This window comes from Hemitrygon akajei, chromosome 15 (genome assembly GCF_048418815.1).
Source record: "Hemitrygon akajei chromosome 15, sHemAka1.3, whole genome shotgun sequence".
Lineage (NCBI taxonomy): Eukaryota > Metazoa > Chordata > Chondrichthyes > Myliobatiformes > Dasyatidae > Hemitrygon > Hemitrygon akajei.
In genome coordinates, this window is record NC_133138.1 from 78,934,440 (window position 1) to 78,957,330 (window position 22,891).

The 22,891-nt window shown below is 40.8% G+C and overlaps 1 protein-coding gene across 2 annotated transcripts in view; it reads left to right on the top strand.

The window, feature by feature from the left end:
• sil1 (SIL1 nucleotide exchange factor) overlaps positions 1 to 22,656 on the top strand; it is a 23,065-nt gene extending 409 nt beyond the window's left edge. The window contains exons 1-10 of one of the 2 annotated variants that reach the window (XM_073067847.1): positions 1,282 to 1,427; positions 1,558 to 1,662; positions 6,945 to 7,083; positions 7,776 to 7,896; positions 9,066 to 9,165; positions 12,644 to 12,835; positions 12,918 to 13,039; positions 17,448 to 17,544; positions 21,516 to 21,680; positions 22,084 to 22,656. In XM_073067847.1, the coding sequence (XP_072923948.1) occupies positions 1,305 to 1,427; positions 1,558 to 1,662; positions 6,945 to 7,083; positions 7,776 to 7,896; positions 9,066 to 9,165; positions 12,644 to 12,835; positions 12,918 to 13,039; positions 17,448 to 17,544; positions 21,516 to 21,680; positions 22,084 to 22,437 (1,518 nt within the window). In that variant the 5' untranslated portion in view covers positions 1,282 to 1,304 and the 3' untranslated portion in view covers positions 22,438 to 22,656. Of the gene's footprint in view, positions 1 to 1,281; positions 1,428 to 1,557; positions 1,663 to 6,944; positions 7,084 to 7,775; positions 7,897 to 9,065; positions 9,166 to 12,643; positions 12,836 to 12,917; positions 13,040 to 17,447; positions 17,545 to 21,515; positions 21,681 to 22,083 lie in introns of those variants that run through there. The other variant, XM_073067848.1, reaches the window with a different exon arrangement.
• The last annotated feature ends 235 nt before the right edge of the window (positions 22,657 to 22,891 follow it).

The window sequence follows — 22,891 nt, forward strand, 5'->3', positions numbered from 1 at the left end:
GGGTTGAGGTTGCTGTGGAAGAAGGAGTTTTAAACTGGGAGTGATTGGTGATAGAGGTTGCCGAGCGAGGGAGAGTATGTTGCACGAGTGGTGGACGTAGAGGTCCAGGTTGCTGATGAATGAGGTGTCAGTGTAGGGTTGGAAGTGGAGAGAAGGAGGGTAATGTTGGAAGAGGAATGGGTGCTGAGTTTTTTTTCTAGAGGGTGAGTGTGGGGTAAATGTTGACTGTGGAGAGGTGCAAGTTGGGTTAGGAGTAGAGATTCTGTGGAGGATTTTTAAAGATTTTAAATTTTAAAGAGGTTGCAGACTGTTGCAAGAAACATAATGTTGTTGAATAGTAGGGACACGGAGGGCTCTGGTCCCGGTGCAGGTCGTTGAGAGCAGGCACTTTAAGCGGTTTCTGCACGGACAAGATGAGGCGAAGATCCATTCTCTATGCTGTTCTACTCTGCGTATCTGTGGTATAAGAAGTGAACAAGTGAGAGAGGCTGTGTTTAGGCGTTGTCCAACAAGTGTGTAACTGGGTAATTAAATGGCCTTTAACACTTCGGAGACGTAGGCCTGCATCTTTCAAGGAAAGTGTATCAGAGGGTTTTGAGTTTGGCAGTGGGACCTGCATGATTCTTTTATCGTGGTGTGTGGTAAACACTGCTGAGAACCCAACTCCCACTTGCTATGCGGGGGCTTCACAAGTCCAGAGCAATCCAGAACTTTGTAGTGTTAAACTGAAGTGCAACAGCTTGCGATGTTGTGTACACTGAGGCCATTTTTGTACAGGAAGATCCCATAATCAATGCAATAAATACTGTGATTATATAATGTTTTGATTTTTTGAGGGATAAATATTGGCCATCCAACAGAAAAAAAAATAATTTGCTTTGAACTCCGTCATGGATATGTAGAAATCATAGATTTCTAGTTTGTAGTTTCAAAACAGATCATGAGCAGCAGTGTCATGAAGTAGCAGGTCAGAAAATGTGATTTAGCAGCTAAAGTGCAACATTGATTTGACTTGGGGTACGTGTTGGTATCCTCTTGCTATCACATAAAGAAAAGATAACATTTTCAAGAATGTATACTGAGTCTTCAGGTCTCCCTGAAGACTGCAAAATGGTCTTGGAGTTGCAAAAGTAGTTATTGGAGTTTTGTTGATTGTTTCAACAACTGAACATTTGAGGGGAAGGAGCTGTTCGTGACCTGGTGGTGTGAGACTTTGGGCTCCTGTGCCTGCTGCGTGATGGCAGAGCTGCAAGAGGATGGCATGTCCAGGATGATGGTGATGTTGCCTTCTGTTAATTCTACTGATGGTAGGGAGGATTGTGCCTGTAATGTACTGGGTAAAGTCAGCTTCTAGGGGCAGCTTTTTACGTACCTACTCATTTGATCACCATACCAGATCACGAGCAACCAGTAGGAGAGTTTCCATGGTACATGTGTAGAAATTTGTTAGAATATTTGGGAACAAATTGAAACTTCTAAATTTCAAGAAAATAAAGACTGCTTCTGTGTTCTATATCTACATTTTCACAGCATTATACCACAGTATTTGTATTTTAGGTTGTGGGAATTCTGACAATGGAACTTTTCGATTTGAACCTGGTGTTGCTGCTGATTTCTACACAGTGCTTCTCTTCCATTTGGAGTGAGATTAGCCAACAGCCGGTGAGTAAATGAGCGAGCTTTTGCAGAAGGGGATACTTTGTGGGAGCAAACTATAAACTTGTTAAAACTCTGGAAGCTTGAATTTGTATGAAGTGCTTTTGTGTGTCAAGTATCTGAGTATAGTATAGATTATTGGAACACATAAATTGGATTGTACTTACAGGACAGACATGGAATCTGCATCAATGCAGCTGACCAATTAAAATTTGTAACAGAAAGGCAAGGCTGGTAACCCTGAATGACAAGGGATATTGAGGCTCTGTCCAAAGGGAAGTAAGTATGGATCATGTCCAGACAGCTGGAATCAAGTGAACCCCTGGGGGAGTGTAAGGAGTGAAGAATCGCACCCAAGAAGGAAAACTGGAGAGCAAAGAGCAGGCATGAGATAACTGGCAGAAAAGATGAAGAAGAATCCAATGATACTTTACGTATATTTAATAAAAAAAAGAGCATCTAGAGAGCGAATAGGCCCCCTTAAAGACCCAACGGAGCACCGTTGTGTAGAAGTGACTTAAGGTTCTTAATGAATATTTCTCTTCTGTTTTTACCACGAAGGAAGATAAAGACTTCAGAACTAGAAAAAGTAAATGGAGAGGTCTTGGTGAAAATTTGCGTCACAATAGAGGAAGTGCTGGAAGTCTCAAAAGGTTTGAAGGGAGACAGATCTCAGGGCCTGACCGAGTATATCCAAGAACAGCATGGAGGGTAGCAAATGTTGCACCTTCATTTTAAAAAGTATGGCAAAGGGGAAAAAAATTCTGAATTGTCTTGTAGTAAATCTCATAGCTGTGGTGGATAAGTTGTCAGAAAGGATTCTGTTAAGGGATAAGGTTTAAATACACCTAGAAATAAAGGGAATAAAGAAAGGGAATTAGAGATAGCTTGGTTTTCTGCATGGGAGATTGTCTTATGAACTTGATTGAGTTTATTTTGATGATGTGACCAAGACAGTTAATGAGTGTAGGGCAGTAGGCATGGTTTATATACACTTCAGTAAGGCCTTCTTGATAAGATTTTATATGGTAGGCTGCTCTGGAGGGTTGGATCATGTGGAATCCAGAGACAACTGGAATTGTTACATACACAGTAGACGTGAGCAGAGTGATAGTAGAAGCCCGTTTCTCGGGTAGAAGCCCATGACTAGCGTGTGCCTCGGGTAAGTACCGGGCCCATTGTTGTTTGCCCTCTATATCCCAGACATCCCACCTCTCCCGGCAGTTCCGGCAGTCTCCCGCATATTGATAGCGGTTCCCTGATGCCTGCAAATTATATACAATACCCTGGAAATTGATTTATTTTTTGAGAGGGAGAGCAAGAGCGAGAGGAAGCATCCTGATAGGTCTACTTAGCACCAAGAGAGACCAATCGGTTTTCTCTGTGGGCGGGCTTTACAGTCGACCTCAAAATGACAGTGTTGCTCACTGCACTGTTTGCAACAGTGACTTTTCTATTGCCCGTGGTGGGTTAAATGACTGTAAAAGACATGTTGCGGTGAGTTTAACAGGTGTCAATCGTTGATTAGCATAGCTAACATTATTTAAACTAGCTGGCTAGCTGCTAAGGAGCTACTGTATTGATGTCCTACGTGATGAGGCCAAACTACCTCTAGACATGCTTAAAGTTGTAATAGAACAAAAAAAATGACTCCATGATAATATAAGTACATATTTTAATGTCACATTTTCTGCATATACCCATCTTGGTTTACAGATTAGACAAAATCACTAAACAAAGTATTACATACACCCTTGAAAGTTGACCGGGGGTGGGTGGGGGTCCTACCTCCCTGAAATGCGTTTTTGCAGGGTGGGATGTCTGATATCCACAAACTGGATAAGAATATAAAAGGTGTAGTTAGTAAGTTAGCAGATGACACTAAAATAAGTGGGATACTGGACAATGAAGCAGGTTATCAAAATAGAAATTACAGGGGGATCTTGATCAGTTGAGTAAGTGGGCCAAAGAATGGCAAATAGAGTTTACAGTACTTTGAATAAGTGTGAGCATTTGCATTTTAGAAAGTCGAATTCAGGTTGGACATTCATATAGAACAACAGGGCCCTGTGAAATTAGAACAGAGAGGCCTTGGAGTACAAGTAAATAGTTCACTGAAAGTGGAGTCAAGCTGTGAGGAAGGCTTTTGGCATGATGGCCTTCACAAATCAGGGCTTTGAACATGTACAAAGTGCTCTTGTGTGGGATGTTGGATCTGCATTAGAGGGAGAAGTTAGACAGGCTAGGACTTCAAATGATCACCTCAGTCTCTAACACCCTAAGGAATACAGTTCAGGGGTTCACTTTATTGTCAAAGTGTACATGTACAATACGATTTTGGTATTTGTTTTCTCCAGATACAGAAAACCCATGGGAGTTGTGGGGATAAAAAAGATGTCAACCCCCCCCCCCACTAAAAAGAAACAAAACTACCACACCCCAAACCTCCCCTCCCCACACAAAAAAACTATCAGATCACCCACATAGAAAATGCAGTTGGAACATCAAACCCCAAACCTCCAACCCCTTCCCTCACAAAAAAAAGCCACAATAGCATCAAACCCCCAACCCCTCTCTCTTTCTCACAAATACTAACGGGTCACTCACACAGAAAAACTGCAACAACAACATCAGACGCCATAATCCCAACCCCTCACTCACACAAAAAGTAATATATTGCCCAACAAGAAGGAAAACAAAAAGCTGAAGGAAACCAATATAAACTGCGGTCCAGTAATCACATAAATCTCAATTTCAAAAACATCCTCTCGTCAGCATCATGGAGAGTGGCTGCACGAACCCAGTCCTTCCGCGGAGAGTGACTGCCATGCTGAGTCTGAGCTCCACCAACCCAGCTACCAATCGTCATTGGCTCCGTGGAGAGTGACTGCCATGCTGGGTCAACGATTTAGATGAAGGCATTGAGAATAACATCAGCAAGTTTGCTGATGATACTAAACTGGGTGGCAGTGTGACATGTGATGAGGATGTTAGGAGAATTCAGGGTGACTTGGATAGGCTGGGTGAGTGGGCAGATACTTGGCAGATGACGTTTAATGTGAATAAGTGTGAGGTTATCCACTTTGGGAGTAAGAACAGGAAGGCAGATTATTATCTGAACGGTGTAAAGTTAGGTAAGGGAGAAATACAAAGAGATCTAGGAGTCCTTGTTCATCAGTCACTGAAGGTGAATGAGCAAGTGCAGCAGGCAGTGAAGAAGGCTAATGGAATGTTGGCCTTTATTACAAAGGGAATTGAGTACAAGAGCAAGGAAATCCTCTTGCATTTGTACAGGGCCCTGGTGAGACCACACCTGGAGTATTGTGTACAGTTTTGGTCTCCAGGGTTAAGGAAGGATATCCTGGCTGTAGAGGAAGTGGAGCGTAGATTCACAAGGTTAATTCCTGGGATGTCTGGACTGTCTTACGCAGAGAGGTTAGAGAGACTGGGCTTGTACACGCTGGAATTAAGGAGATTGAGAGGGGATCTGATTGCAACATATAAGATTATTAAGGGATTGGACAAGACAGAGGCAGGAAATATGTTCCAGATGCTGGGAGAGTCCAGTACCAGAGGGCATGGTTTGAGAATAAGGGGTAGGTTATTTAGGACAGAGTTAAGGAAAAACTTCTTCTCCTAGAGAGTTGTGGGGGTCTGGAATGCACTGCCTCGGAAGGCAGTGGAGGCCAATTCTCTAGATGCTTTCAAGAAGGAGCTAGATAGGTATTTTATGGATAGGGGAATCAAGGGATTTGGGGACAAGGCAGGAACCGAGTATTGATAGTAGATGATCAGCCATGATCTCAAAATGGCGGTGCAGGCTCGAAGGGCCGAATGGTCTACTTCTGCACATATTGTCTATTGTCCGAACTCCACCAACCCGGCTACCAATTGCCATTGGCTCCGTGGAGAGTGACTGCTGACCACCTCCACATTCACCTCAATGCTTCAGTCTTCCGCAGTGCCTTGAAATGTAGTCGTTCATGACCCCGCGCCCTAACTCTGGTCTTCTGCACGAAGCAGCTTGTGCCCTCAGTCCTCTCTGGAGACAGCAGAGCACTAGATAATTTGATCGAATTCCAAACTGCACATTGCAGCCTCCAACAGTTTCCAAAATGCAATCAAGACAAAAAGAACAAGCAGGAGATGCAGAAGAAGTGAAATAATTGAAGAGGTTGGCCATCTGGAAGATATTGCCCAAGGAATCATTGTTGACTAGCACCATCTTGACTGTACTCAGTCTTAATCCCAGAGTTGGGGAATCATGAACTAATGGGCATTAGTTTAAGGTGAGAGGGGAAAGATCTATGATGAATTTGAGAGGCAATTACTTTTTTAGCACAAAGGAATCAGCGGCTGGAGGCAGATACAATAATAATTTTCAAAGACATTTGGACGGGTACATGGAGTGGAAAGTCTTTGAAGGTTGTAGGCCAAGTGCATCTTGGTTGACGTGCACCACTGGGGCAAGCTTGGATTGGGCACCCATTTGGGCTGAAGGGCCCTTTTTCCATGCTGTATGACTATGACTCTATGTCTACGATATAGAGCCATGAAAAAATAACTCAACACAAAAAAAGACAAATGGAATTTTTTTCAGCTTTTCTCAAGTTGTTTATTTAGTTGAATTGCAGACAATGTTGCTTTGGAGATGCAATTTAAAGCTATGTCTTTTTTTTAATGCACTTCTATAAAATTTTGAAGCTATGATTTACAACTAGAATTTATTAACACTTATTCTAGTTAGTTTGATGACTTGAAGAAAGGCTGCTGAATAATATGTCCCCATCGTATTCTAAAATATACTTGCCCATCCGTTTGCGTAACTTGCTCTCTACAATGAAGGTGCTGGATCTTCCTCTATGGAGGTGCAATGTCTTTAGTCACTTTGCAGGGAGCTGTTGAATTGAGACAGTAGTCTGAGTCAGTGTAAGGCAAGTGTACATATGTAACTACCCAATCCACAAGTCCACTTATCCATTGAATGCAAGAGTGTGTTCTTGTTGCCATTTGCACAATTTGATTTTATTTTCACGAGGTGGTTGACGATTTTCTTTGTTTCATGGCTGTGGAGAAGATGAATCTCAGGTTTGTATACTGCAAACGTACTTTGATAATAAATGTACTTCGAATCTTTTGAAAATGCCTCTGTAAACTCCGAAATCCAGTGGCAGTTGCTAGGTTTAGTTGAGATAACTTAGTAATGGTCAATAAGTTTGATAAAATTCTTGGAAGATTAAAGAGTTCTTTTAATGATTTTGATATTTATTCTATCCATGTGTTTCTAGAAAGTGTCTGCTCTCACGGTTCTGGAACAGACAGAAGAGAACGCTGGAAATGTAGAGGATGCAAAAGTGGAGGATGATCTGGACCCTGAAGACATGGAGGTCTTTTACCCAACTAATAAATGGCAAATGATTAAACCAGGTAACAGTTATTCGGCATCTCTGAGAGACACCCTCATCTGTCAGGAGGCAATTAAACAATTAAACCAGATAACAGCTAATTGGTGTCTCTGATTGACACACTGGTTTGTCAGGAGCAGTGGTGTTAGTTTCCATCAAAATTCAAAGTGAAATGTATAATCAGAGTACATACATGTCACCACATACAACCCTGAGAGTCTTTTCCTGCAGGCTTACTTGGCAAATATATAGATCAGTAACTGTAAACTGCAAATGCAAATATAGATAATTAGCAATAAATAATGACATGAAAGAATAAAATAACATATAACAATATAACAGAGTCCTTAAATGAATGTAGTTATCCCCTTTTGTTCAAGAGCCTGATGGTTGCGGGGTTGTAAGTGGGGGCACTGTCATACTTTCTTTACAACAATATTTATGATAGATCCAGGACAAGTCTTCTGAGATAGTGACATCCAGGAATTTAAAGCTACTTACCCTCTTTTGATCCTTCATGAACCTCTAGTTTCCCTCTGCTGATGTCTACGATGTCTTATTGACATTGAGTGAACAAATCTCACAATTTGCACGTTGCTTGCTCCGCCTCTTTTATCAAGTCAAGGAAATGACAGTAATTCAGCGAGTAAATCCTGTTCTCTCACCTTCTCCAGTTATTTGACATCAATGTTTGTGGTTTTCTTGTCTCTGCAGGTCAAGCGATTCCTGCAGGTCTACATGTTCGGTTAAACTTGGAGACCGGGGAAAATGAAGCAAAAATCCCAGATGATGACAGTGAAAATGGTGGTCTCAAGTATTGGAAACAAGGAACCAGGTAGCCTTCTGTGTTAGATATCGCCTCAAATATAAGATTGAAACCTGATGCTGACTTGACCTCTTGCATGCAGTTGTGCCCTGTCAATCTAGCTGGTGGATGGGGTGTTGAGATAATCTTCTGCTGGAAGATGTTTAGGGATGAGGTGTGTGGAGGAACCTTTGGTGACTTTAAAGCTCTTCCAATCCTCTTTTTTTATTGGCTGGAAGCAAAGGTTATATATGTCACTCACCTCTGGCAAGAGCTTGGAGTCAATTTCTCTAAACATTGGGCATCTGTGATTGAGAGCCAATACCCCACCCCTAAAACAAATTTCTAGGATGATAAGAAGAAAAAAAATGGATGAGCTTTTGGTTACCATGATAACTCTTCCTTGACAATGTCAGACCCATCCTTAACAATGTCAGACTCTAGATCTGAGGGGCCCTGTAACATAGGTGTCTTGTGCATATATCAGCAATTGCTCTACATCTGGCGAAGGGTCTCGGCCCGAAACGTCGACAGTGCTTCTCCTTATAGATGCTGCCTGGCCTGCTGTGTTCCACCAGCATTTTGTGTGTGTTGTCTGAATTTCCAGCATCTGCAGATTTCCTCGTGTTTGCTCTACATCTAATCCTATCTGTGTGTGTGACAACCACCTTTCTCAGTAAAATTTATTGACAGCTATTTCCTCACTGAACAGTGGCAATTTTATTATTTTACCTAAATCAAGTCTGAGCACTCAATCTTTTGATTCCTGACTCTAGCTCAACTTGAGCTCATTTCCCACCAGGCTTGTGTCGGTACGAAGTTCCAATGATTATTTTACATAGAAAGTTATCTTGCTCTGCGGTAAATTTGCTGAAAGATTTATGGATTTTAACTCTTTAAGTGTGCTTGTTGCAAAGCATTTAAAGATGTTAGTTTTTTTCTTGTTTATTAGAACTTGTTATCTTTAGGCTGGACAATGTGAGGACAGGGGGATCTTGACGGTTAATTAAACACAAGGCCCAGACCAACATAATACAGAACTTTATGTGAATTCAGCTGAACCTCCAGAAAATGCCACTGTTCTTAAATTCTATACTTAAGCACAGATTAATTACTGGAATTGAATGTGACTATTTCTTTGGTTTTTTAAGATGACTTCATTAGGACTCCTGGTCATTGCTTTACTTCATCCCTTTTAGGCAGGGAATGGTGAATACAAACTCCAAATCTTTCACAGCCAAGGAACTGAAAAGGGCCCTGAAGTTAATGAAACAAGAAGGCAACATAGAGATTGAGGAGGTAATGATGTGTTTACAAAAGGAATTGCCCTGAATTTCGAAGAACAAAGTCTGCTGATTGCAGAACTTGCTGGAAATAATTTGCTTTGACAATGAAACTTGTGTAATTTTTCATGTTGCAAGAATAACTGTGATCTCATGTGTAACAGTTCTGTTATAATCATTTTTTTATTTTTTTGCTCCTACAAACGGATATCAAATCTCTGGAGTTCATGAGTGATGTGATATTGTGAATTAGCCTTACAATAACATGAAATTCATTGTCCTGGAGTATCGGAGAGCAGGGTGCTGAGCAATATTTCATCATCCAACTTCCATTGCACTTCCAGTCTACTACTTATCTTCCACAGCCCCGCCCCATGACCTGTAATTAGTTTGAAGGCACTTAGTCTGTTAAGGAGGAAAACTGTAAAATGTTAATTACTTTTTGATGAAACAAGATTTGTATTTAAATGCTGAATTAAATGGCAGCCGTGAGATCGCGTTTCCTTCCACGTACTACTACTTCATTCATAAGTTTTGCTGGAAGTATTATTATCCCTGTTTGTACTTCTGTATTTGTCATTTTTTTTCACTGAAGGGAGATATGTAGGGTTATTGGACAAAGAGCATTAAAGAGCTTGTATAAATGTGAGATGTTTGTAACTCCAAAACACAAAACTAATTGCAAGAAAAAGATGGGACCCAGGAGAACAGGTCTTAGTTTTCACTTTTACTTTAAGCAAGCTGTGTGCATAGGATGTGGCATAATGATGTACCCCATTTACGTACTTTTAAATGTAACCCACAATACATTATTTAAACACCAAAGAATGCTTAATCTAACAATGTATTTACAATATTACTCAGATAATACTGAAGTATTAATTACACAAAACTCTCCTTGTCTAGCTATAAACTCCAACTCAATACAGAATGCATCTCAACTTTTATACATATGTAAACACAGTTTACTGTATAATACAACTAACATATAGATGTCCAGAGCATAGTAAATTTAAAATTATTTCATTCAGGTTTAAATTGCTGTGAAGGCTTTCTCACTCCTGTGGGATAATGTCTTTCCTGCTTCCCAGTCAAGGAAGTGCTTGGCAGGTGAGACTTGTGGCTGTGAATCAACCTTGGGTTCTAAAGGCTCTGGAACACCCGTCCTTGAGAAGAGGCTTCTCAACACGTCAACACTGTGCACAGCTGTAGCAGAGGTAGTTGGGAACACCTCTGGCCACTTTGTAGCTGCATCCACTACTACCTAGAAATCTGTGCCCATAAGTGGTCCAGCAAAATCTAGAAGAATACTTTGCCTCGGCGATGCAAGCCTTTCCTTGGGACGGAGAGGTGCTGCTCTTGGCATCCTGAACAGTGCATGGCAAACTGCGCAATCTTCTGATCCATCCCAGGCCACCAGACAGAGCTTCAAGCCAATGATTTCATTTTGACCACACCTAGATGACACCATGTACTATGACTTCTCCAACACTTTAGTTTGCAGCTTGGATAGTACAACTCTCAATCTTCCCCCATAACCCATAAGGCAACCTTCATCAAGGGCAAGTTCATCCAGGCATTGGTAAAAATGGGGGAACCGAGATTTCTGCTGCACAGATATTTTGGGTTACCATGCAGACCTGAGATAGTATGGGGTCTTTCTGGTTTCCCTTTGTATCATCTCTGCCATGATCGGGAGACTTTTGATTGCATTCGGGGAATATGTCCAGAACAGTGTCCTCTTTTGTGAATTTCCTTTTCCCGTGGTGAACAGGACAATCTGTCAGCATTTCCATGAATAGTTATCCTCTTGAATTTGATCTTGTAATTGTGTCCTCCAAGAAACAGACCCCATCTCTGCATTCGTACAGCTGTTGTTAGTGAAACACCCTTCTGTGGATTGAAAATGGGCACTAGTGGTTGATAATTAGTAACGAGTCTAAACACTCTCCCGTACAAGTACTGGTTGAAATGTTTTGTACCTCAAGCTAGACTCGGCCTGTTTGTCAATCTGTGCGTAACGATGTGGATCATAACGTGTGACTACAGTCACTACTTCCTTTACCTTTTTGAAAGCCTCCACATTTGCTTTGTCCGTTACCATTTCTTTCCGATCTCTGGTTATGAGTAGCCATGTTTGGCAGGAAGTCCACAGTAGCTGACCCAATCTTAAAACAGACTGACTACAACTGTGACATGTCCTTTGGCCAGGACATCCATCACTGCTTGAATTTTCTCAGCACACTTGTGTAATCCTTGTGTGTGGAAATGATGTGACCTCAGTAAGTGATGGTTTAAAGAATTCACACTCGTCGTGTCGTGCTCTGAGCCCACAATCTTTTTAGCATGGTCTTGGGATTTTGGAGATGTTCCTTGTCATCCTGACCAGTGACAGTGATGTCATCCAGGTAACACTGAGTGCCTGCAAATACAAGTCTATTGTAGTGTTGTAGCCCTTTGAGTGTTTATAGTGAGAAACACTTTGGACTCTTCTTCCATCTCTACCTGGAGGTAGGCATCAGCTAAGTCCACTTTGCTGAAGTGTTTCCCTCCAGAAAGGTTTGCAAAGACCTCCTCTATCCTGGGCAGAGGGTATTGATCTGCTATCAGTACTGGGTTGATGGTGACATTAAAATCACCACAGATCTTGACAGACCCATTCTTTCTTCTTGGCTACTGGGACCACTGGTATTTGCCCATATGCTCCACTCAAACTTCGAAAGAATTTCTTCAGCCTTCATTTGATCTAGTTCACTGCCTATTTTATCAGGGATATTTCAAAGAACCAACAGGCTTTGTAAAACTTGAGTGTGGCATTTTCATTTAATAGATTCTTACTCTTGATATGTTTGAGTTTTCCAGTACCATCCCTAAACACTGCTGTCATATCATCCAGTACTTTGATTTGTTTTCAGTTGACTCTATTGCAGGGGATGTGGCACGCAAATGATGGATGGTAAAAATAGAAAATATCGACAAGTGCTCTCTTCAGAAGTCTCCTCTGATGCACAGGATAATATAATTCAAGGTTTAACCATGTTGGCTTGCCTGACCTCCTTTTCAGAAGTCATTGAGCCTATTGAAAATGTGGTTAGAAAATGATCTGTGGTGTCTTGGTTGGGCTGTCCCCGCAGCTTTAACAGACTTGATTTGCAATTAAACAGAACTATACTTAGAAACTGTGAACATAGTTATGGTGACTGATGGAAGTATCTTTGCAAAAGGACAGATTTCCTTTCCTCGATGGAAGAGATGTAATAAATCAAAATCCCTTCTCTGCCAATAATTTGCAGTGTAGATATCAGAATCATGTATTGTACTTGTGAGGCTAGGAATGCAAAGTCATAAAGTGTATAATAGAAATTTTGACAGAAATCTAAACTAAGTTAGCAGCAACCTTAGGACACGTGTATGGAGGTTTATGATGGTTTAGAGAGAGAATTCCAGAACTCGGGACTGCAGAAAGATTAAATTGGTCTTTTGTTTTCATCCAGGATTACGAGGTGAAGGTGAGGAAGACCTTCCGCCCAATGAAAGAGTTGATGAAAGACCTTGAAGCAATGAATGTAGTGATGGAGACTGATATGGAAATAATCAATAAACTCATCAGCAAATTTAATAATACCATTGCAACACTGGAGGAGAAAATTGGAGCTCTTTATGACCTGGAATATTATGTCCATCAGGTACAGGCAGATTTTTGTTAAGTGAGCCAGGTATTTGCTGTGAATTGGTGATAATGCATAATTTCTGTATCCTTGTTCCTAGGTGGACAATGCCAATCACCTGGTATCCACTGGTGGGTTGCAAATTGTGATCAACGCCTTAAATGCCACTGAGCCCCCAATTCGGGAACATGCTGCCTTTGTCTTGGGATCCATGTTGTCAGGGTAATAACTGGTTTGATTTTCCTCGAGCTGGTAAAAGGGAATTCATTACTATGTGATCACTGAATTCTAATCTATGATTAATGGAGGTGGACCTCAACACAGTTTAACAGTACTGACCAAGAAGGTGTTTATCAAGCTATCTTTTGTTTGGCAGTTTTATGCCTCTCTCCATTTCTCAGCTAATTTTTGAAATTCAATGGAGCATTGAGGACTTTCTGTGAATATAGTGCATCTCCCAAATCAATGATTTGAGGACTAATGAAGTAAAAAAAAATGGTCAAGGAAATGGGGTGAATTGGAATTAAATCATTTACAAGAAGAGACTCCGATTGGATTGATGTATAGAAAATAGCAGGAATAAAAAGTACAAAATCTTAAATCTCAGTTTTCAAGTAGAGTCCTTACTGGACTCCACAATTAAGTGGCATTGCAAAACATTAAATTTGTCCTCTTTAAGAGAGAATTAACCCAATATTATTTAGACATTTAACTCATTGCCAAGGCTGACAATATATTGGCAACATTTAATATATTCTAGCAGGAGAGAACAAGTACTTTTTTTAAAAGCCTCCTCAAGATTATTCTGGTCCTGTTCTTCTTATGATCAATTGTCTCACCTGATGTCATGAGATACGTTGGCAAAGTGGATGTTAGTAATTGTTCTTGATTAAGGTGCCCCACGATATTAATAGTTATCTGGGTTTGTTCTTAAATGGGAACTTGTGGCAGTGCATTGTCCTGAGTCACCATGTAGCATCAAGTGCCTCTCCAGAGCTCTGAGTAGATGATCGAGGACTTAATCAGTACAAAGAACCTGTTAGTAATGCAGTCTTTTGGATGGAATATTAAACCAGTGGAAGTTAAAGATCCCATATTATCATTTGTAGCAGAACAGATGAGTTCTTGGTAATGTCCTGGCCATTATTTATCTACTTGTCTTCGATATGAGTGGAGCTTTCAAGCTGCTATTCTTTCTGTTTGTAGAATCTTTCTGTAACTATTTCATTACCCTATATTTAGAAGAGACTGCACTCCAGACCTGGTTGCTAACCATTTTGTGACAACACCATCATGGAAATTAGTCATGTAATGTAAATGAAACTTTTACTTTGAATTCTTTGATCCTAGATTTTTCTGAGAAGTGATTTGACAGGTGTGGGTTTTTTTTGATAACCCTGCTGTTGGTTTATAGCGGTAGTTCCCAAACTTTTTTGGGTTACCGCACTTGGCTACCAGACCTCATAGCCAGCGCTCCCCACCTTTCTAGCCATTACTTAAAACTGACAAAGAATTTTGATTTATGATGCACAGTGAAAGAAAGAACTGAAAATTCAAAGCAGTGACAAGTAACAGCAAAAATTATTTCTTACTTACAGTAAAAACAATTTTCATCAATAATTTTAGAGCATATATTAGTAGCCCAACTATTCACTACTTCATTGCTTTCAATGAGATCGATGGGCTTGGTGCAGTGATATCAGCTTCTCAATATTGGGTTGAACTTCATGTCGCTCAGAAGGAATCTCAGATCCCCACGTTCAGTAATTGACAGTGTTGTTTTAAAAGAAGTTGAGTAACTGCACTGAAACTGCATACTACTAAATATGTTGGAAGGCAATAAAGAACATCTTGATTTTTCTACAGTGCTGGATACATTGAGATTTCTTTCTGTAACCAGAAGTGACATTTTTTTGAACCTCAGCTTCTCAATTATTTTGTGGTGAAATAAGTTCTTCCTCCATTCTTCATTTTAATTCCTCATTGCAATTAAACAGGAATAGATTTATTATCCAATCTGGAATTTGGATTGAGGGAAAATCCTAAAATCTCTCTGACTTGCCTTTGTGCAGCTCACCCAAGTGGGGACTCTATACTTGAGGATCATCATCTGGTATTCTTCCTTCCTCTTCCAACTCAGAGAGGCTTGGAAACTGGAAATGGTCGTGATAGCCAATGTTTCACTTAACTAGAGTTAACCTGGACAGAAATGTGGAGACAACTGATATAACTTTGATAAGATTCACATCATTCCCTTGTAATTGAAGACTGATTTCATTAAACTTAGCAAATAATTCGGTCAAATAAGTAATGTCATGCCTAATATTCTTGAGTTATTTACTGAATGAACCATTCAAGTCTTCAAAGAATTTTATAGTTTCAAAAAGCGTCTCAGGCAGTTTCCTTTTGAGAGCCATCTGACCTCTGTGTGCAAAGGCAAGCATTCAAGAAGCATTAAGAAGAGGGACGCCTCACGTCTTAATAAGCTGGTAAGGAAGGCGGGCTCTGTCGTGGGCAAAGTACTGGAGAGTTTAACATCGGTAGCTGAGCGAAGGGCGCTGAGTAGGCTACGGTCAATTATGGATAACTCTGAACATCCTCTACATAGCACCATCCAGAGACAGAGAAGCAGTTTCAGCGACAGGTTACTATCGATGCAATGCTCCTCAGACAGGATGAAGAGGTCAATACTCCCCAATGCCATTAGGCTTTACAATTCTACCGCCAGGACTTAAGAACTTTTTAAAAGCTATTAGTAATGCTTTTTGAGATAGTGATTTAGATGCATATCATATTTTTTACTGAGTTAAGTATTGTAGGTAATTAGTTTTGCTACAACAAGTGTATGGGACATTGGAAAAAAAGTTGAATTTCCCCATGGGAATGAATAAAGTATCTATCTATCTATCTATCTAAACTCCATGGCAAGCATTGTCAATGCAAAACTCTCAAAATGGTTGAGAATTGAGAGCATTGGACTTGACTTTATTTACCACTGTGATAACAGTGTGTAATGTCTTGTGCAGCCAATCACTTAAGTTTTTTGTGATAAGATGGTGTCTGTCAAGTACACAGTGAATACAGTAGGTACAGCTGTTTTCAAGAAAGTGATAGCCTCATGCTGGTGTCCTGCCCTTGATGATACCCCATCTGTTGCACAAGCAAGAAAGCTGGAGAGCAGAATGTTTCTCCTTTGAAAAATCGCCAACAACCTGAAATATTGACGACTACATTGTATTTGTTTCTAGTCCCCTTGCAAATAACAACTCTTAATCATAGTTTCATCTTTTATGAAGGTAACGTTACAAGAAGCAAAGGCTTGTTGCCTGGCAAAGTTGACTCATCCAACTGCAGAGCAAATTCTGTTTTCATAAGTATATTGCGCAATGTGTCTTCCACATTCTCAAACATTTTATCCACTCAGCTTTGAACAGCATTGGGTCTGAGCGGAATCCCTTTAATTATTTGCTTCAGTGACTTGTGCAAAACTACTGAGAACCTCCTTTACTGCTGGCAGAATCGGTTCTTCTCCAATTGTATGGGGCTTTCCAGATTTAGCAATAAGCAGTGAAATATTGTGTGAAGCATGCAAACCATCACATTTGTTAAGTGCTGACAAACACGTTTTGATTTTTTTTTTCTCTGTTTCTGAAAGTTTTCCCAAAGTGACTAAAAAAAAGCCAATTTCTTGTTTGCTTTCTAGGAGTGTATTCTTTTCAAATGTGGAGTCTGGATGGTTTTGTTGCCTCATTTGGAAAAAAAACTGTTCACACAATAGATGCACTGGCTGCTGTTAGTTGCTTGGTGCTGGTATAAATCCATATTTCAGATACTTTACATTATACTGTCCACACTTTTTGTTTGGCCTGCTTCTGCCATTTTTGTTCTGGATTAATAACCATGGTCAACTGCCTGTTGTTTAAGTCCAACCTCATCTGCTGTGATCAATAAACATAAAAGCTCAGGCAAATCCTGGCTCTTTGCCCGAAGGTACATGAAGTGGGGCAGTTATGTCTCAGTTGGGCTGTGGGCTAGAGAAATGTGGTCAAGACCATTCAAAAGAGCAAATTCTGAACTTTACTCCATTGAGCACCGTATCTTGATTCACAGGAATTGCGTCACTGTGTGATTAGCGTTTAGAAATCGTACCAGATAACGCTGTACTACAATAGTGAGTGGCAGTAATGCCCAAAAATAACACTTTTTCTTCTGTCCAGATTTCTCAGGATATGCCAAATACAGAAGTGTCACATTGCTTTTTAACAACTATAATGTGCTTCAAACGTAGAATGGTGGGTTAGCAAGAGATGTGACTGCTGTAATCAACTAGGAGGCACTTGAGGATCAAATGCTTATTTGATTCATTTCTTAAATTAAGTGTGTAATGCCTTAGGTTCCCCTTCTTGTTACTGAGCACCTCTTCTGCTCTCCCCCTCCCCCCTCCCCCCACCACCACTGCCCCTTTATCACCCCCTTAGAAACTCCCACTGCCTCCCATCAGGCGACATTGCCCACATGAAGAAACGTTGATTTATAGTGTATGGTTATAACTTCTTTGTAAAGTTCTAAGATAATATTCTGGAAAAACATGAAATACTGCTGCAAGTTAAACAATCACTTTATTCCCTAGAAATCCAAAAGTTCAGATTGAAGCAATGGAAGCTGGGAGTTTGCAGAAATTATTAGTACTGTTGGCTACTGACAATCCTGTGCTCGTGAAAAAGAAGGTATGGATGAAAAGTAGAACTTTCTGTGAACCAGCGGGAGAAGCAAATTCCAAGTGGTAGCCAGAACCACAGTAGCAGGTTTAAAAGCAGAAAATGCTAGAGCAAATAACCTGGTGAAGCAGCATCAGCATCCTGAAATACATAATGTTTCTCTTTCACTATCTTCCTGACCTGCATTTTTCCAGGATTTTCTGCTTTTATTTCAGATTTTCAGTATCTGGTGTTTTGCTGATTGCCCAGATATCAAGATATTTGTAATGAAATACTGCCTTATTTTGGTAACTAGTTCAAAGACAAATACTAGTAAAGGTAACACACTCAGATTTTAAGTCATGAAACTGATTTTTTTTTTTAACTATGTATTTAGAAAACACATTTATTTAGGCCTTTTGACTTTGCATTTTTTTATCTGTAATTCCTAAGAAAGTGTAATTGCTTCTCATGTTGTGCATACAAGCTGTCTCCAGGTTACAAACACCCGACTGATGGACATTGCTATGTATCAATGAGCTCCTTTAATACTAAATTCAGAAGGCTGACATACATTCGTTACTAGGTGTGGCAAAACTAGTTTTCTCTCTCCACTTTTCGTAATTGTTCTTGCCATTCTGAGTGCTTTTAATGCCTTTCGTTACACTATTGTGCAGGTGCGCTTATTAAGTTTTTTTGGGGAATTTTCTAACTTAAAAATGGAGCTGTGTGTTCTGGGAGTGTTGACACTCAAACAATACCTTTAAATGCTGCATTGGCTCAAACGGCATGACTGTGCTTGATAGCTTAGTTTTACAGTGTGTGGATAATGATTGTTTTGATTGTCAATTTATTGAAGTTTAGAATTTAGGAAAGGAGACTATTGGCTATTCATCCCCCTGTGCACACAAGAAGAAAGAGGAGGCTATTGTCAACCCCCACCGCCACCCCACACCCACCAATATTGGATGATCGGAACCTTACTCTGTAGCATTTGCTCGATGCACCTCTAGCTTCTGCCTGATTTTTTTTTTAAATGCCAATTTTTACCTGTCTTGCCCTCCATTTACCAGTGACGTGCTCATCAACTGAGTGTTGTTAAATATTTCACTGCATTAGTACTCTAGAAGGGTTACTAGATGAATCAACTTTGAGGAAATATCTGCCTACTTTTATGTAGACTAATTTAATTCATTAGTTCTGACATAATTTTGCTGAATCCACATTAATAACAAGCCCAGGAGTAGCCCACATGCCCTCTTCAAGGGAGGAGATATCTGGGGCCCTGATGACGATACTTTATTAGCCACAGCGAAGGTGCCAGGTGTCTGGAGGATGCCAAATTTAACCCTAACCCTTGCTGAAGAAGGACAGCAGGGATAAACTGGGTAATCATGAGCAGAATGGTGACCTGATGTCATTACTTACTGCCCATTACACCACAGGGGTTTAGGGCTGCAATGAAGGTCCTCCATCTCTGGCAGCATTCAGGGCTTCCTTCATCATGACATCAGCTTCCTCTCAGTTTTCACTACTGGCAGTCATGCAAGTCCCGGGTGAAGACAGGAATGCTCTCACACTCAAATGTAGAAGGATTCTTCATCGCTGTTTCCGTACCAATTTTTTAAGCAGTCGGGGTTGTTAGCCCTGAGCTGAACCCCTGAACCTGGAGGACCAGTGGGCCAATCTTAGTCTGGCCTCTACCCTTTGACCTGTTTGACTTGGGTGACCCTACCAAGAGCCAAAGCATAAAGGCCTGACCCCAGCCTACATAGGTCTCCGGGTCACTGAGACACACAAGTCTCCAAGCCTAAAGACAAGGCTGCGGTCCTAGTTTAATTCACTGTGTCAGTAGCTGAGAAATTATTGGAAACATTCCCGAGGGACAGCATTAGTCCACACTAGGAAAGGCAGGGATTGATCTGATCAGTCTGATCACTTGAAGTTCCTGTCTGGCCAGTTAAGTGTTTGAGGGCAGTGGTTTACATTGACTTCAGTTGTACTATAAACAGCATCCCAAATAGAAGAATGATCTGGGGGAAAAAAAACCAAATGATCCAAGACAAAGTAGATCCAAAATTAGCTCAGTAATAGGGTGATGGTTGAAGGTTTCTACTGTGATTAGAAGCTTGTGACCAACTGTGTATCACAGTGACTCTGCTTCTTGCATTAACGACTTGACGTGAATGTAGGAGATGCAGTTAGTCAAATTACAGATGAGACAAAACACTGGTGTTACAGAAAGGGTAGTCAGGCTTCAGAATGAGATTCATCGGCTGGGAAATTGGGCAGATGCAATTGAATCCTGATAAATCCTTTGGGGAGGGGAAGAGTACGACATACGTGGCACCCACGTATGGGGAGCCGGAATTGGATTCCTAGCAACCATTCTTATTGTATCTTTATTTCATGACAAGAAGCTGCATCACCTCCACATACGTCAACAAACGCAAGATGAAAAATAAAATGCTTATTAACAGCACGTAAGCTATATGAGAATTAATTTTATTTCTGTTTCAAATCTGGGTAGTGATTTGCATATTCTGAAAGAGAATTTCTGTTACCTGATCAGCTGTCTCTCAGGATCACTTGTATCAAGATTTATAAGGCCTCAGGAACATTGAGAAACAAACAGACCTTAATGTAATAATTCAATGATTGCTATAGGTGGCAGCACACGTAGATAAACTGGTGAAGAAGTCAGATTGGATACTTGCCTCTAGTAGCCAAGGCGCAGAGTAAAAGAACAAGAAGTTTTTTGTGCAACTTTATAAAACATTGCTCGGGCACCAGCTGGAATGTTGCGTGGATTTCTGATGTCGCACCCCTGGAGGAATGGGATTGCATCGTAAAAGAAGCAGAGAAGCTTCAGCACAATGCCCTTGGGTTGGAGTGCTTTTAGTTATGAGTAGAAGCTGGATTGGCTGGGGCAAGACTTGTTGGTTTTGTACACTTCTCGAGGCATAGCAGGTAAGAAACTTACCCCCCCCCCCCCCTCTCTCCCCCCCCCCCCCCCCCCATGGCGCAAGTGCTGAAGACAGTAGGGGATGGGCCAGAAGAGATCTGTAGAAGAATTCTTTTCATCCGGAGAATGTTTGCAAAATCGAACACTGCTTGAGGAGTTTTGCCTTTTCATTCATTTGGTTCTTGGAATACTCTTCAATGGAAAACACTTTAAAAGCTGAGATTTAGCTTAATGACAAGTTGTTCCTGAAAGGCAAATCTTTTGGTGTTTGATCTTTAAATAAAGAGCTATGGACATGAAGAACTTTGGGTATTGCAAATCTACCCTATCAGCGAGTTGCTCATTAGCAGAGGAGCTGGATTTGGTGCAGACCACGTTACTACCTGCTACAGGAAGGCATCGGAGTCAGTGCATAATGGCAACGTGTAGTCTAACTGCAAGTGAGTGTCTTGGACGTTTCTCTTGTAATAGCAAGATCCTATTGGACATTTGATAATATAAAATGCTACAAGTTTGTTTTCCTTGTTTATTGGAGAGACAGATAGCAGGGGAGCTGCATGTCCTCAGTTGTAGCAAGGACTAGGCCTCAAGCCGCAGGCTTGCCTGTTGCAGCAGTCCAAGAGAGGTGATAGTGGAGGTGGTGCAGCACAGCATCCTTGCTGGGTTGAGGGCTGGCCCCTCCTGTTCATGCTGCCATCAAGTGTTCGATTAATGGACTGACAAGCCGACTGCATGCATGCATGCATGTGTTCTTTGGATGACTAAGAACTGCTTGTTCTTGCTGATAACACCCATGCACCATCAATTTACAGGATGTCACTCAAGGACAGTGTGTGCTGTGTATGACTATTGGTATGGAGTCTTGCACCTTGGTCTCAGGGGAACAGTTTAATTTGGCTGTATTCATGGGTATTTGTGTAAGGTTGAATGATAATTGAACTTGAAGACTAATTTTTGAGAAATGGGAAGTGAGCATATTGTAATGTTAAATGTTGTGTCATTGGGCATATCCCAATTCTTCACTTTTATTTTTCAGGCTCTCTTTGCATTGGCATCATTATTACGACACTTTCCCTTTGCACAACAACAGTTTCTAAAACTTGGCGGCCTTCAAGTACTGCGGCAACTTTTTCAGGCAAGGGGAACGGAGTCCTTGCATGTTCGAATGATGACTCTGCTATATGACTTGGTCTTGGAGAAGGTGAGAATATAGTCCCGAATAAATTACCTTTACAAATATTGCATTCGCACCATGCTGTCTAGGTGCGATCTGCATGCCATCTTTATTGTGGCCATTGTTTTCACACGATCTTTATTTTTTGCTTCTCTGCAAGTTATGGTATCATAACTATGGATGGCAGGATTGTAGATGCTGGGCAGATGTTTAGCCAGTGGTCCTAAAGTAAAACTAACACACCAACAGTAGCTGGTTACTGCTGGAGGTCGTAATTTATATGCAGTCTTCTGCTTCGTGTTTGTTTCCTCTATTAGATAAATTTCGGGTATCCATATTAAAATGAGATTCAGTAAAATAAAGCAGTAAATTAAGGAATTTGGATATTAGCTGGAAATTATATTACTGAGCGCTTTTTGGTTATTCACAGAAGCTCATCCAAGAAGAGAGAGACAGTACTGCACAGCAGAAGGAGAAATATCGACAATATAAGGAGATTAACTTGCTGCAACTCATGCTGGAACACGGCTGGTGTGCACTGGTTCCAAAGCTCCTGACATCGACCGAACATGACACAAGGGAGAAGGTGTTAACGACCATGAGTCTTATGATGGCTGCCTGCAGGAATGAGTACCAGGCTTTTCAGGACCTGAATGCCTTACTGGTCATGCTCCAATCAGAGTACGAGAAGCTGGCCGCTGAAGAGCGGAGAGAAGGGGAGCAAGATGGTTACTTCCTAGGACTTTTGAACTCTGTCAATGGCATCATTGAAAAGCTGGGATGAGCGGTGTCAGAAATGCTTCCAACTTGAACTCTTCAAACTAGAACTATTGTGGCAATATTCTGAATGATTTTGCTTCATGAATTTGAGATAAAAGTGAACATTGGATACCATTTGGGTTGTACTAATGTGCCTTCGTATAGTCGGGTTTATCTTTTGCCTGTGAACTTGGCTTTGCGTCTAATGTATAAGTTATACATGAGTAAATTAAGTATTTAATAATTCCTTAGTGCCGTCTTACTCTGAAGCTCTTTACCTCACTTTAAATTCTGATTATGATTTTCTATTCTCAAGATAATACTTATTTATGGACTTGACATCAGATATAGATGCTGTGGTTCTCATTACACCTGTATTGTTCATATTAAGTACATTGGTTTGTAAAGGTTGCTGAAGTCCTGCTTTTACTCAGTTAAAAACTGACAGGTGACTAATACAACAATTGACGGTGTATTCG